Source organism: Osmerus eperlanus, chromosome 14 (assembly GCF_963692335.1).
Source record: "Osmerus eperlanus chromosome 14, fOsmEpe2.1, whole genome shotgun sequence".
NCBI lineage: Eukaryota > Metazoa > Chordata > Actinopteri > Osmeriformes > Osmeridae > Osmerus > Osmerus eperlanus.
This window is the reverse complement of record NC_085031.1, coordinates 12,682,377-12,695,687: the sequence shown is the minus strand read 5'-3', so window position 1 is coordinate 12,695,687 and position 13,311 is coordinate 12,682,377. Positions and strand designations below refer to the sequence as shown.

The 13,311-nt window shown below is 48.7% G+C and overlaps 1 protein-coding gene across 1 annotated transcript in view; it reads left to right on the top strand.

Annotated features, from left to right (window-relative positions):
- znf827 (zinc finger protein 827) overlaps positions 1-12,810 on the top strand; it is a 52,570-nt gene extending 39,760 nt beyond the window's left edge. Inside the window, exons 10-15 of the mRNA XM_062477552.1 lie at positions 206-328; positions 1,392-1,563; positions 2,332-2,498; positions 4,985-5,194; positions 5,595-5,772; positions 8,408-12,810. Coding sequence (XP_062333536.1) covers positions 206-328; positions 1,392-1,563; positions 2,332-2,498; positions 4,985-5,194; positions 5,595-5,772; positions 8,408-9,479 — 1,922 coding nt within the window. The 3' untranslated portion in view covers positions 9,480-12,810. The remainder of the gene's footprint in view (positions 1-205; positions 329-1,391; positions 1,564-2,331; positions 2,499-4,984; positions 5,195-5,594; positions 5,773-8,407) is intronic.
- The last annotated feature ends 501 nt before the right edge of the window (positions 12,811-13,311 follow it).

The window sequence follows — 13,311 nt, the reverse complement described above, 5'->3', positions numbered from 1 at the left end:
GCTATACCTGCCGCTGGCATTGAAACACCAAAACACTGTCAAATATCTGTTACTATCTGTATCCATTGTAGTGTAAAGCAGGTGTCTGTTAACTGTACTCTGTGCATAGTGGGCCATTTGCTGGATATACATTGTTATTGCTGGAGCAGTTTCAGTGAGGTGACTTGTCTGACTTTGTGTGTGTGTGTGTTTTCCAGACCCAGAGAAGGCTGGCGGGAGCCAGGAAACGGAGTGGCCCAGTGGAGTGAGCAGCTGTACCCCTGCCCCGTCTGTGGGAAGGTGTTTGGTAGACAACAGACCCTCTCCAGACACCTGTCTCTACACACAGGTGAGAGGAGGCACACACACACACATTTAGGCTCACACACCAGCTCTCACAGACACGTATGGTATTTCAAAGAAAACCATAGCACACTGGTATGCAAGGTGTGTGTGTTTGTGTGAAACGCCCTGGGTAAGTGAACAGGGTTGGCTAGAATGGATTACTCTTCCTTTAAACAGATTAACCCCATGATTAGTCTCACTGGGAATAAGACCTGTGTAATTACCAAGCAAGTCCTCTCACACTGCTTAACTACCCACCCAGTAACCACACACGCAGACACACACGCGTTCCTCCTGTACAAACACACGCACATGGCAGAAACACTGGTAAGACACACACACATGCACACTCTTTCCGACACACTCCCATTCTCGCTCAAACACACACATAACGCATGATTTTGGCAACGCTATTATCCTCGTTGTTAATGTTCTTTAAGTTGACGTGATAAGCACTGCTAATTGCCATCTAAATCACAAGCTACAGTCTGGCAATGTGTGTTTCTGTGGTGTAAAAAAGGCATGTTTGCACACGCTTACACATTCCTGTCACTTTTTCTCTCTCTCTCTCGGGGCTCACACACAGACATGCACACACACACACACTATTGTACACGACAGTTCATTTGCGCATTTACTTGGCTTCTATTTTACAATCTGCCGTTTTGCTTATGTATTATCGGTGTAAGGCATGGCCTACATATTTGCACCCTACTCCCCCCCTCTCTCACACACACACACACACACACACACACAGCCCATCTGAGGCGGTTGGCTGTGAACAGCTTGGCCACACCACAGAGAGCACGAGCAGGGGCATATGTCAGAGTGATGGTCTTTTTGGTTTCCCCGGCGACATAAAGGTTGCCTGGCTTTTTGTCCTTGGGCAAGTTTCTGGGGGTGAGGGGGGTGTTTGTATGTCAATGTGTGTATGTGGTGTGTGTGTGTATGCATCAAATTACCGCATTTTAAAAACATGTAGAACCTGCAAGCTGTGCGCATTCATGAAAGTCTGTTCATACTGTGTGTGCGCGTGTGTGTGTGTTTGTGCGTGTGTGTCGTTGCAGAGGAGAGGAAATATAAGTGTCACCTGTGTCCTTACGCAGCCAAGTGCAGAGCCAACCTCAACCAACACCTCACCATCCACTCCGTCAAGCTGCTCAACACGGACGCCGAGCAGATTGTCACGGCCGTCACCAACGACACAGCCGAGCGCAAGAACTGCCCCTACTACTACAGGTACTACTGCCACACACTCATGGACACACACAGTCACGTAAACTGATATTTGCCAGATTGGGTATGAGATGTACAGTACACCATAACTCTCCTCTCTTCTTCTCTTCCTGCGGATATCCTCTCCTCTCTTCTCCTCCCCTCTCTTCCTGATATCCTCTCTTCTCCTCCCCTCTCCCTCTCCTCTCTTCTTCGACCCTCTCTCCTCCCCTCTCCCTTTCTCCTCTCTTCTTCTACCCTCCTCCTCCCCTCTCCCTCTCCTCTCTTCTTCTACCCTCTCTCCTCCTCCTCCCCTCTCCCTTTCTCCTCTTTCCTTTACCCTCTCTCCTCCTCCCCTCTCCTCCTCCCCTCTCCTCCTCCCCTCTCCTCTCTCCTCCTCCTCCCCTCTCCTCTCTCCTCCCCTCTCCTCCTCCTCCCCTCTCCTCTCTCCTCCTCCTCCTCCTCTCCCTCTCCTCTCCTCCTCCCCTCTCCCTCTCCTCTCTCCTCCTTCCCTCTCCCTCTCCCTCTCCTCCTCCCCTCTCCCTCTCCCTCTCCCTCTCCTCCTCCTCCTCCTCCTCCTCCTCCTCCTCCTCCTCCTCCTCCTCCTCCTCCTCCTCCTCCTCCTCCTCCTCCTCTCCTCTCTCCTCCTCTCCTCTCTCCTCCTCCCCTCTCCTCTCTCTCCCTCTCCTCTCTCCTCCTCCCCTCTCCCTCTCCTCTCTCCTCCTCCTCTCCTCTCTCCTCCTCCTCCCCTCTCCTCTCTCCTCCTCCTCCCCTCTCCTCTTCCCTCTCCAGCTGTCATGTGTGTGGCTTCCAGACGGAGCTGAACGCTCAGTTCGTCAGCCACATGTCGCTCCACGTGGACAAGGAGCAGTGGATGTTCTCTCTCTGCTGCAGTGTCTGCGACTACGTCTGCGCCGAGGAGGCCGAGATGAAGACCCATGTCAGCGCCGGCCACGCAGGTTGGTCACCGCCGGGGTTGGAGGTCAGAGGCTTTTGTGGGGTCGAGTGAAGGTCAGGAGTTAGTCGGTTTTCAGCATTTGGTTAGCTCTGTTTGGCGTGGATGAAAGGTCCTATGAATAAGCCTTTGACGTTTTTGTGGGAGTGCTTGAGTCGGACTACAGTTTTGCCTCTTGTTGACCTTTGAGAGTCCAAAATGTTGTTTACAGACAAGTTGTGTGAAGAGGAAGTAAAGTGATCTCGTAAAAAATTAAATTCCTTCTAAGGAGAGTACCGTACTCTCCTTTCTCACAAAACACAACTATAATCTCCTGTGTCTTCCACCCTTTCCCTCTCTGTCCTTCATGGAGACTTTCAAAGAAAGACCCTGAACCCAATAGAGAATATTGCTGCTTTTTTGTTTTGAGTTTTTGTCCATCTTTTATGAGTTGTGTTCTTAGACTCAATAAGGTATATGTATACAGTTCAAAATGCAGTCCACATTCTCAAGGCCTGCACCTTTGTCCGCTGGTCGATATTGTTGTTGTTGCTTTTGACCGATCCTGCTTTTGTGTAGTTTATCGCAGAAAAAGCCTGCCCTTCTTCCTCACCTGTGTGTGTGTGCGTGTTGAGTGTGTTTGTGTGGGATGGTCCGGAAAGGACAGCTGAGGGGTCCTCACGGAGTCCGCAGTGGCCTTGTTTATCTAAGAGGGCTGGCCCTTATCATGCCTGAGGAGAAAAATCAATAGGTCCTGGGTCCTTCAGAGACAACCAGAGTTTACATAGTGACTCCACTGCCCAGTCTCATCATCTCGGTTCACCCTCTAGACAAGATGGCCACCCCTTTAGAGCACACACACACACACACACACACACACACACAGGGGCTGAGCCAGGCTGGAAAAGGCAAATTATTTGTCAGCTGCTGTGTTTCACGAACCGAAGGCAGCCCTCCTCCTCAGCCATTTCCTAGACAGGAAATGGCTGAGCCCAGCAGGTGACGTGGCTCAGGCCGCCCCCCCTGTGAAGACTTGTGTCCGCCACATGGGCGAGGGGTCAGTCTGTTGCCCCTCCCACTGCAGGGGGGTGGGCTGGCTAACAGGCTAACAGGTTGAGACAGACATGCAGTTTGTGTTAGCGTCTACCCATAGCCTCGCTAGCTCACTATCAGGGGGACTAACTGTAGACTTGTTCTGAATGCTAAAGACAATAGGTCGGAATTATGGGCCAAATTGGAGGGTGAAGAAATGCATTTGAGATTCTCATGTCGGTAGCTGAGCACGGGGAGAGAGGTTTGGATCAAGGTGTTCAACACGCTTTAAAGTCAGAACAGATAGCGAAGCTGGCTTTGGTCGTGCCAGACCTGAAGAAGATGTGCGTCAGGGTAATGGCTTTAAGAGGGGATCGGGGGCGGACGGACCGACGCTTGAACGCAACGCGGGTCCTTGAAGGCGATCAGGTTCTGTCTCCTAAAGAGAGAGAGAGAGAGGAAAAGATGAGAGTTCCTTTTTAGTCTCCGGTCGGCTCCTGCTGTAAATGGACTGCTGAATAAGGGTGGTCGCCAGGTCAAGGTTTAGAGCGGGCGTGGATACTATACTGCTTACAGCTCCTCAGAACATGCAGTGTGTGCCTTGTGCACATACTGAAAGGCTGGGTGAGGTTAGCTTGTCAGCCATTTCACCAGCCGCATCTAGCACCCCCCCCCCCTCCTCCATCTCTCTTTTGCTCTCTCTTCCTCATCCACCCCCTCCTGCCCTTTGTTGAGCCGTGCCCTGAGATGCTCCCCCCATCTTGGTTTCCTTGGCCGTGACCCGCCCCCCCCCCCCCTCTACCTCGTCCCTTTAACACTCTCCCTCTCCATCCCGGTGAAGTGCAGGCAGAGAGGGGGGGAGATCGATAAAATTTTAAAAAAAGCACGCTGGCTCGTGATTGGGCTGGCAGCAAGGAGGACATGGCACTGCAGCCGATGCTGCCTGAGGATCCTAGTGTGTATGTGCGTCTGTGTGCGTGTCTGTCTGTGTACGCGTTGGGGTGTGTGTGCGTGTCTGTGTGTGTACGCGTTGGGGTGTGTGTGCGTGTCTGTCTGTGTACGCGTTGGGGTGTGTGTGCGTGTCTGTCTGTGTACGCGTTGGGGTGTGTGTGCGTGTCTGTGTGTAAGGACTGAGAGAAGCAGCGTGTGGCATACTGCATCAAAGTGATTGCCGTGCATTTCAGTTTGATTACCATTGTACCTTTTTGTTGTAGGCTCGGCCTATTAGGGAAATGAGGTGATGAGGATTATTGGCAGGAAACCTTCCGGACATGGATGTGAACTGTTGAGGTTGACGATTAAGTGTGTGCACAGTGGGAGGATTTACCTCTGAGTTGGACTTATCACAATCCTCTCATCTCTCTTTCTCTTCGTCTCTCTCACTCTCTCTCTTTCTCCCCCCTTTCTCTCTCTCCTTTTCACTCTCTCTCTCTCCTTCTCGCTCTCTCTCTCTCTCGCCTTCTCGCTCTCTCTCCTCAGGTCTGAATTCACGAAGCCCCCTGAGTGAGACGAAGAGCACCTCCTCCTCTCTCTCGGCCCTCAGCGATTCGCTCAACAGCTCAGAGGGCGGAGACGTTGCCCACGGCAACGAGGAACTCAAGAACTTGCTGGCACCGCCTCCCTCCGCAGGCAGCCAATCCAGCTCCAGCAGCCACTCGGGATCAGGAAACGAAGAAAAGTCTGAAAAAGGCAAGGAATCCTGGGAAATGTTCAAAGTAAAAAGAGCTGGACTTGGAGAAGGGTTTTGGTGAATTCCATAAATACATTCAAGATCCTCAACTCACGTTGGCTTGATATTCTTTATACAAATGTAGCTTTATGTCTATATTTTCTTCCATACAGTTTTGGCATTACACTGTTGGTCTATCCATATCTACCATTATCTATCAGCAGTATTTACTTTACTGACTTCCAGCTGTTCTGCCGAATTGGCCCTTGGAGACAAACTGGGACCATAAAGTCTCCACTTAACCAGCCACTACAATCATGCTCAGTGTCCACTCATCTCATTCTCCTCCCTCCCTCCCTCCCTCCCTCCCTCTCCTTTTGTCTCTCTCTCCTCTCCCTTTCCCACCTCCTTCCCCGGCAGGCTTCGAGTGCGTGTTCTGCAACTTTGTGTGCAAGACGCGGACCATGTACGAGCGGCACCTGCAGATCCACCTGATCACGCGCATGTTCGAGTGTGACGTGTGCCACAAGTTCATGAAGACGCCCGAGCAGCTGCTGGAGCACAAGAAGTGTCACACCGTCCCCAGCGGAGGACTCAAGTAAGGAAAGCAAGTACAGACAGAGGTTCCTACTCCGTCCATCCCTCCCTCAACCCCACCCCCCCCCACCCCCCATCCGACCCCTCATCCTCACCCACCATTCCCTGTCCTCCTCCGTGACGTCACACGAACACACCAAGGTGCACCGCACGTGAATTTCAGGTCATGGCAGGCGTTCAAGTTGAGCGCTGTACACATGCATAGTACATGCACGCATTGGGGCACATTGCACAAAAGTACATCCCTGCACACTTAAATGACTCTTAAAGGAGCATATGATCAGAGAAGCGCATGCTGTACGCACACAGTTACTCACAGTTTTAAGGTGATGCATGTAAGGGCACACAGTGGAAAGTGTGTGTGTGTGTACACCCACACTCAAAGCGGTTTACATCCACCCACGCACATAAACACTGACAAACATGCAGGCATTCGCAGACAAACGCACCCATTTAGCTTTTAGCACGCACACAGCAACTTTTAGCATTAGCCTCATTCCCACTCACACCCAATAAGCATTAGCATGGTTCCCACAGCTTCACATAGCTAACTGGCTAACCCTCATCCCCCCTCCTGCTCCACACCCCAATACTGGAGGAGCCTCTGAAGTACTGTGTTACATGTACACTCACAGCCTAGCCAAGACAACGATAGGCCCATCTGCTCTCTCCAGTGTCACTGCCAGGACACATTGTCTAGTGCAACACACAAGACACACGACGACTTGATTAGTCTGTGGTGACTGACATAATAATGTATTTCACGAAATGTTATTCAGTTCTCGTTTTCTTTTTTTTATGTGTAGCATTTCTATGTCTTCTGGTATTTACTGTACTTTCAGAGTAAATTATTTTTTATAAAGTCACTCAGATACTGTCAGATGTGGAAGCAAACAGATACAGACAAGCAGCAGGAAGTTAACATTTCTCATAGTCCATCTCAAGTTTCACAGCAGCCACTGTCATTTCTTCTGTCTTTTAATTTGTAATTTATTTGTACGCTGTCCAAGTTCTTTACCATGACAACACAATCTGTGCATGCAGATAGCTACCAGTAAGCTACAACAAACCATGATCTCGTACATAAACCGAGGGACACAAGGTTGTGTGTGTGTTTCAGTGTAGCTTTCAAGTCTCTAGCTAAGAGCGTGTACATTATCTGATAGTGTGTTGCTTACAGTGTGTAGTGTACAATGTTTAGCGGTCACCGTGTGGAAATGTGTGCATTCAGTTGCAGCCTTAGCACCTTCACACTATTACAGATGGTCACATGCTGTGGTGCCAGATTTGAGCCTGGTAGATAACAGAAATATCAAGATCAAGTTCTGTACAATGTGCAGGCCTTTCAAAGTAGCGTTTTGTAGTTGAGTGTTGACAGTTTTGTTCAAAGCCTCCTTGTACATTTACTATTGCAGACAAAGGGCAAGGAAAGATGAACAATTCAACAGTGACACAAGCTGTCGTCTTCTTCTGTCTTGGGTAGAACTAAGACTCAAGTTGTGAGAAGGCAGACAGGCGTAGTCGCATCCTGTTCCGCGGCCTTGCTTTTCTTGTCATCTCTTTTAGCAGGGAAAGAACAGGACTAAACTCAGAACTTGCGATACCAGAACAAACACCTTCTCCACCATGACCGTCACCACAACCCACACATAGTTATCCCGCCGGCCGTGATGTCCACACGTTCCAGTGAAAGAGGCCAATCCTTTACGTCCATCTCTGACATGCTAGTCCAGGAGTGTGCGTGTGTATTGAACGTATAACAGACGGCAGAGGGCAGTAAAATAAGGGTCTAATTAGCTATCGGTGTTCTATGAGAGGTCAGCGGTGGTTATTCGATGTAACAGGAGGATCGGACACGACTAGTCTAAACATGTCTGACCCGCTAGCTCAGGTCAAGAGCACACCTCTTTATCAGTGTGTCCTCTCGTGTGGTGTGGAGAGTGTGCTCACCGGAGCATGAAGTCAAGAGAGAAAGTGGGTGTTTAGACCCAGAGAGTGAGGAAGAGGGGGAGGGAGAAAGATACATATATGTGTGTAAAGAGAGAGAAAGATGAAAAAACAGTACCTAAACAGAGAGGGAGAGGGCTGTGACCATGCGAGGTTTTCTGAGGTGATTTTGTCCTGCAGGGTTTGTGAAGCGCTTTGGGGCCCTGAGCAGATGAATGGTGCTATTTAAATGTAAGTGCCACTCATTTCTTCATTTCTCTTCATCCAAATCTCCTGTTTTTTCTTCCTGCAACCTGTCTACCAACGCACGCATACACACACACCCACACCATTTTCACACACCCACCACCATCCCACCCTCCCCTCCCCACACACACACACATGGATACACAATATTAAAACTGAACACACCCAAACACAACCATCTCCCCCCCTCAAGGTTAGAATTGAAACTTAAGACAGCTTGCATACACCCACACATCTCTCTCTCCTCCCCTGTCTTCATCCCTGTGTGTTTCAGTGCAACTTGTGAATTTTGGCTTCTTGAACGTGTGTTTGTGTTTGTTTGTGTGTGTGTGTTTGTGTGTGTGTGACTAAACCACCCCTTGGTGCTGTTTGTTTGTGTATCCATGTCCCTCCCACTGCCCCGCCCCCTTCTCATGTTCACCCCCCTCTACGTCGTTACCCAGGTGCCCCTTCTGCATCTACTCCACCAATCGGCCGGCGGCCATGGAGTGCCACCTGAAGACGCACTACAAGATGGAGTACAGGTGCCGCATCTGCCAGGCGCTGCGGCCCGACCAGTCGTCGCTGGAGGCGCACGTGCGCGGCCATCGCCTGGGCAACCACTACAAGTGCGAGCAGTGCGGCTACCTGTCCAAGACGGCCAACAAGCTGATCGAGCACGTGCGCGTGCACACGGGCGAGCGGCCCTTCCACTGCGACCGCTGCAGCTACAGCTGCAAGCGCAAGGACAACCTCAACCTGCACAAGAAGCTGAAGCATGCGCCGCGCCAGACCTACGGCTGCCCCGAGTGCCCCTTCGCCACCACGCACCCTTTCGTCTTCAGCCGCCACCTCAAGAAACACCAGGCGGGGGGAGGGGGGGGAGTGGGGGGAGGAGGGGCGGGGGCGGGAGGAGGAGGAGGGGGGGGCGAAGAGGACGAGGAGGAGGCGGCGGAGGAGGAGGTTGAACAGCTGCTCCTGCGTGCCCAGCTGGGGGGCAGGTCCTCCTCGCCCCAGGGGTCCTCCGCGGGGCGGGTCCAGGAGCACTTCCTCCTGGGGAGCGGGGCTGGGGGCGGGAGCAGCGGGGGTAGCGGCAGCAGCAGCCCCATGATGAGCCTGACCGCCTCCCAGGCCCTGCAGTCCGTCGCCCTGTCATTCACCCTGGGGAGGTCCGCCCACCAAGAAGTCCCGCCCCCGGCCTCCCAGCACTACCCGGCCAACACCAACGGAGGCGGGGGCGGCCCCAGCGGCGGCCTCTCCCTCTTCTTCCCTTCCTCCCGCCGCGTCTTCGAGGAGTACAGGAACTGCGAGCGGGCTCACCTGATCCCCCTCACCACCCTCTTTTCCCAACGCCGTTTCACATTCCACCCCCCGCCCTCCTCCTCTTCTTCCTCCCAGCACTTGCCCCTCTCCAGACTGCAGAAGTCCACCGGAGCCTCGTCCTTCCTCTCCTCCTCGCCCGCCCTCTCGCCCGCCTCACTCAAACACTCCTTCCTGGCCTACCTGGGACTAACGGAGAGGCTCAAGACCATGTGACCTCGACCGCCCTCTCTGCTCTCTCCTCCTGTTTCTCCTCCGCTCTCTTCGGCCCTCTCTTAATGGACAGTGGTGTGAATGATCCTTAATCCACTGCAATGGGAGAAACTTTCCAATCAGACCAGCAAAATAAGCTGGACCAGACAGACTCTATGGTTGTTATTGTAGACAGTGGGGGGGGGGACATTTATGAGAGAAAAAGGCTGTATGTGCTCAAATGCATTTATATCAAAAAGCTGCTTTTCTTATCTCCTATATCGATTGAATAATTAATACAGTTTTTTTTCCTGTTTTTTGGAATTTTGAATGACCTGACCTGGACCCAACTGCATTATCAGAAACGTACCCCTTTTTTTTTCTTTTTTTTTTTACGTTTCAGTTTGACTCGGTTGTTTGCCGAGATAAAATGTGTAAAGAAACAGAACTTGCAAGTGCTACATTTTAGTGCATTTTTGTCTTTTATGCTACGCATCAGAATAGCATGCCTGCCTCTGTGTTTCCGCTAGCTTTGACGTCATTTCAGGGGAGCAGATATGAATTACCCAGAAGTGTTAGCGATATGACCCCTGGACAGAACCAATGAAACGGAGCGCTTTTGTTTTGGGGGAAAAAGCTTGTTTCCAAAGCAACGCCTCAAACCACGCACTTAATTATTTATCAAACATGTACATAGTTTTGTAGCCTTTCCCCCCTTCTCTCCGCTTTGACCTCTGTTGGTTTTGAATAATGCAGAAATGCTGACTGATATCACCTTTGTCTCAGGCAACGGTTGTTGTGGTAGCCCAGCATGGATTTTTCAGTCAATGTCATACGTTTCATTCTCTTGGCCCAATGGCCAATTAGAACAGCTGTCACTCCTTAACCACCAATCAGGCCTCAACTCCGACTCCCGAGCCCTATCTCCAAGCATATGTTGCCCAAACATGTTCTAAAATTCCACCTAACCATCAAAACAGACAAGCTGGTTCTACAGCCATAGTATGTAATCAGTCTTATATTCCAGGTCAATGTGGCGGATGCTATTCAGCTTCCTTAACTCACACCAGAAGAAGACCATGGGCCAGCCCAACCCTGAGATCCAGTGGGTATCAGTCCTGGCTATGTAGACGCACCTATACTTAGATGAGAAAATATGAGTAAACAGTTTTGTGGAGGTGACCGGGGCTCCCTGGGCCTAACCGGCCCACAGCCTCCGGTCACAACAGACCGATTCAATGGTGCTTTTGGGGCTTTTTTGTAATTTTTGTGAAACGAAAAAAAAAAAAAAAAAGATACGACAAATAGAAACGAAACTGTTCCAAAATGACTTGAATGAATGTATGTTTTTCCGTTGATGTATCTGATGAGAGAGTTCTACAGAGGTGTAGCAGGGGCAGCGTTCTGTGCCGATAAAGAGAACGAGAGGCGTGTCGGTGGCCTTCTGTGTTTAGCGTTGTTTTTTTGTTTCTTGTATGTTTTCTTTTTTTACTGAGCCTTTTGATCGTAGGTGGAGAATTTTCTACTAACATCCATTATGAACCCATTGTAAATTAAGGATAAAAGGCTCCTGTTGGTGCAATTAAGAAGCGGCCATTGCTCTTGTTAAGGATTGTTCTGTGCCGTAGTTTCTGTAAAGCGGGCAGACATGGTACTCCGTTCCCCCCCCAACCCCCCTTCTTTCTGTATCGTTGGACTTTTAATTGCACTTATATTAGACACATTTCAAACCAAAAGCACTTAAGACCTATCCTTCACTGACAGCGCAAACTAAACCCATGAGATGAAATCAGCTGTATCGTTCTCTTTTTGAGATGGTTTGGAATGTAGCTGAATCAAACCCCTTGACCTTTTTAGTTTGTAGACATTTATGGTTTTACAGAGGTCTTCCTCCGCAAAATTGGAGAACACAGATGAAATACAAATTGCATGAATTAGAATGCAGAGGTCAAGATCTCCCCCCTGGGTACCACAGGGCCCAGGCTAAATTGTGAAAAGCCAATTTTGCACATTGTGGCACTTTTGAATATGAGAAATATGTATTTATCCATACAAATGGAAAAATTGAGAAGGAGAGTACCCATGACACCACGACAGTGTACATTAGTACAGGCAAGGCTTTATTTTAATTTTATTTCCATGTTACCCATAATTGACTAAGTGGTCTTTAAGCCAAAATGGTTTATTATTTGTAAAGGGATTATTATTATTATTATTATTCATTTTTTGTTTGTTTGTTGTACGTATTATTTTCTAATAATTTGTTATTGTGTTTATTTCTTTGTTTTTATACAAAATTAATACAATAAATGGCAGTTGAACAGAGAACACGCATTGTCAAGACCAAAATAAAGCTTAGAACAGGATGTGATGTTAGGATTCAATCCGTCACTTCCTGTAGGGTAATGGTTTTAAAGTACCCCCTCCTGCCCCTGTAATGATTTTCCTCAGTTCATTTTGCTGTGTCAATGTTGTCAGGCATGCTGTGCCAGTTGCTGCATCATAGGAGTTAATGGAGCCCTTGTCACCCAACCCCCCCCCCAACCCCAGTCAGACAGCACCCTCTACTATCTGCATAATCTTTTATACTATAGTGCCACTTGGTGGAAGGGGACCGACTTTTGAGAATGAGTCTGACTGGTTTTCAGTGTCCAAGCCTCAAGGAAACGGAGAGAAGTAGAAGAAATCTAAGAACAGTGAAGACACTGCTCAGTCTGTCCTGCCTTTTAATACTACATATGACACCATCTGGAATGGCTGCCGTTTCCCTAGGCTCCCCTATCTCCTAGTTAGATGGCAAAAGGCAACAGGGCTCTGATCTTAGTTCGGAAAACCAGTATTTCTAAGCACTTATTTCTACGTTTTATTATTATTTTTGCATAATTGTAAGCAGCACACAGTGACTTTTAATGTTAACCGCGTGACTACCTTTTCAGCACTTCGGAGTATGCATGACATTTGCTCTTCTCTTTCTCTAGTTCTCTGTGCTTCTCTAATCTCAAAACTAACTTTTTTTGGGTTGCATTTAGTTGTTAGGATCGAACTGCACGATCTACAATCTGTTAGCTTTAAGTTTGGTTGTATTTTTATGACTCGACAAGGCTCAACTGTCTTTCATTTCGTTTTTCGTTAATCTTTTGGCACTCAGTAAAAATGGTATGTGCTGTATAAAGCTTTTTATTACTCCATTGTTAAGGCTGTACAGGGTTGTTTGTGACGATAACTGGTAAATAGACCATTTGTACCTTTTTTGTTTTTTTTGTATATTTTTTTTCTTTGTTTGGCATTATTTTATGTTCAAATTGCCAGTTCTAAATGTAACAGGATTTGAAAGTAAAGCTTACATCAGATATTACCGTGGGTGTGATGTTTTATTTTTAACCTTGCTATTTATTTGCGTCACATTGCTTCTGTTGGCTTTCACAAGTTGAAAATGTTCCACTGAAAGTTCTCTTCTTTCCGGGTCTCAGAAGAATCTCAGAAGAATCCTGACACTCAAAGTTTAAATCATAAACAATCCGAAGCTACCACTACCAATTTTCCCCAGGATCAAGAGATGGTCTGCTTTGCAATCACAACATAAAAATATGGCTGAACAAAACCATGTGAGAGGAGGATGAAGAGTCCTTATTCTGAAACGATAAGGACAATAACAATAATATAACAACTCTTAGGTGTTTCAATGAGAAACAGATGTGGATTTCCAATGTGGGAAGCATCTTTTCTCTCTGCGTAGTTGCAGCAGCAGCAGTAGCACGTTCCCGCCCAGCCAAAGGTTGGTGCTGCCTAATGAAAACAGATGAAGCAGAGATAAAGTGTTTGCAGACATTAAGGGACTCATTTATCACTGTTAGGC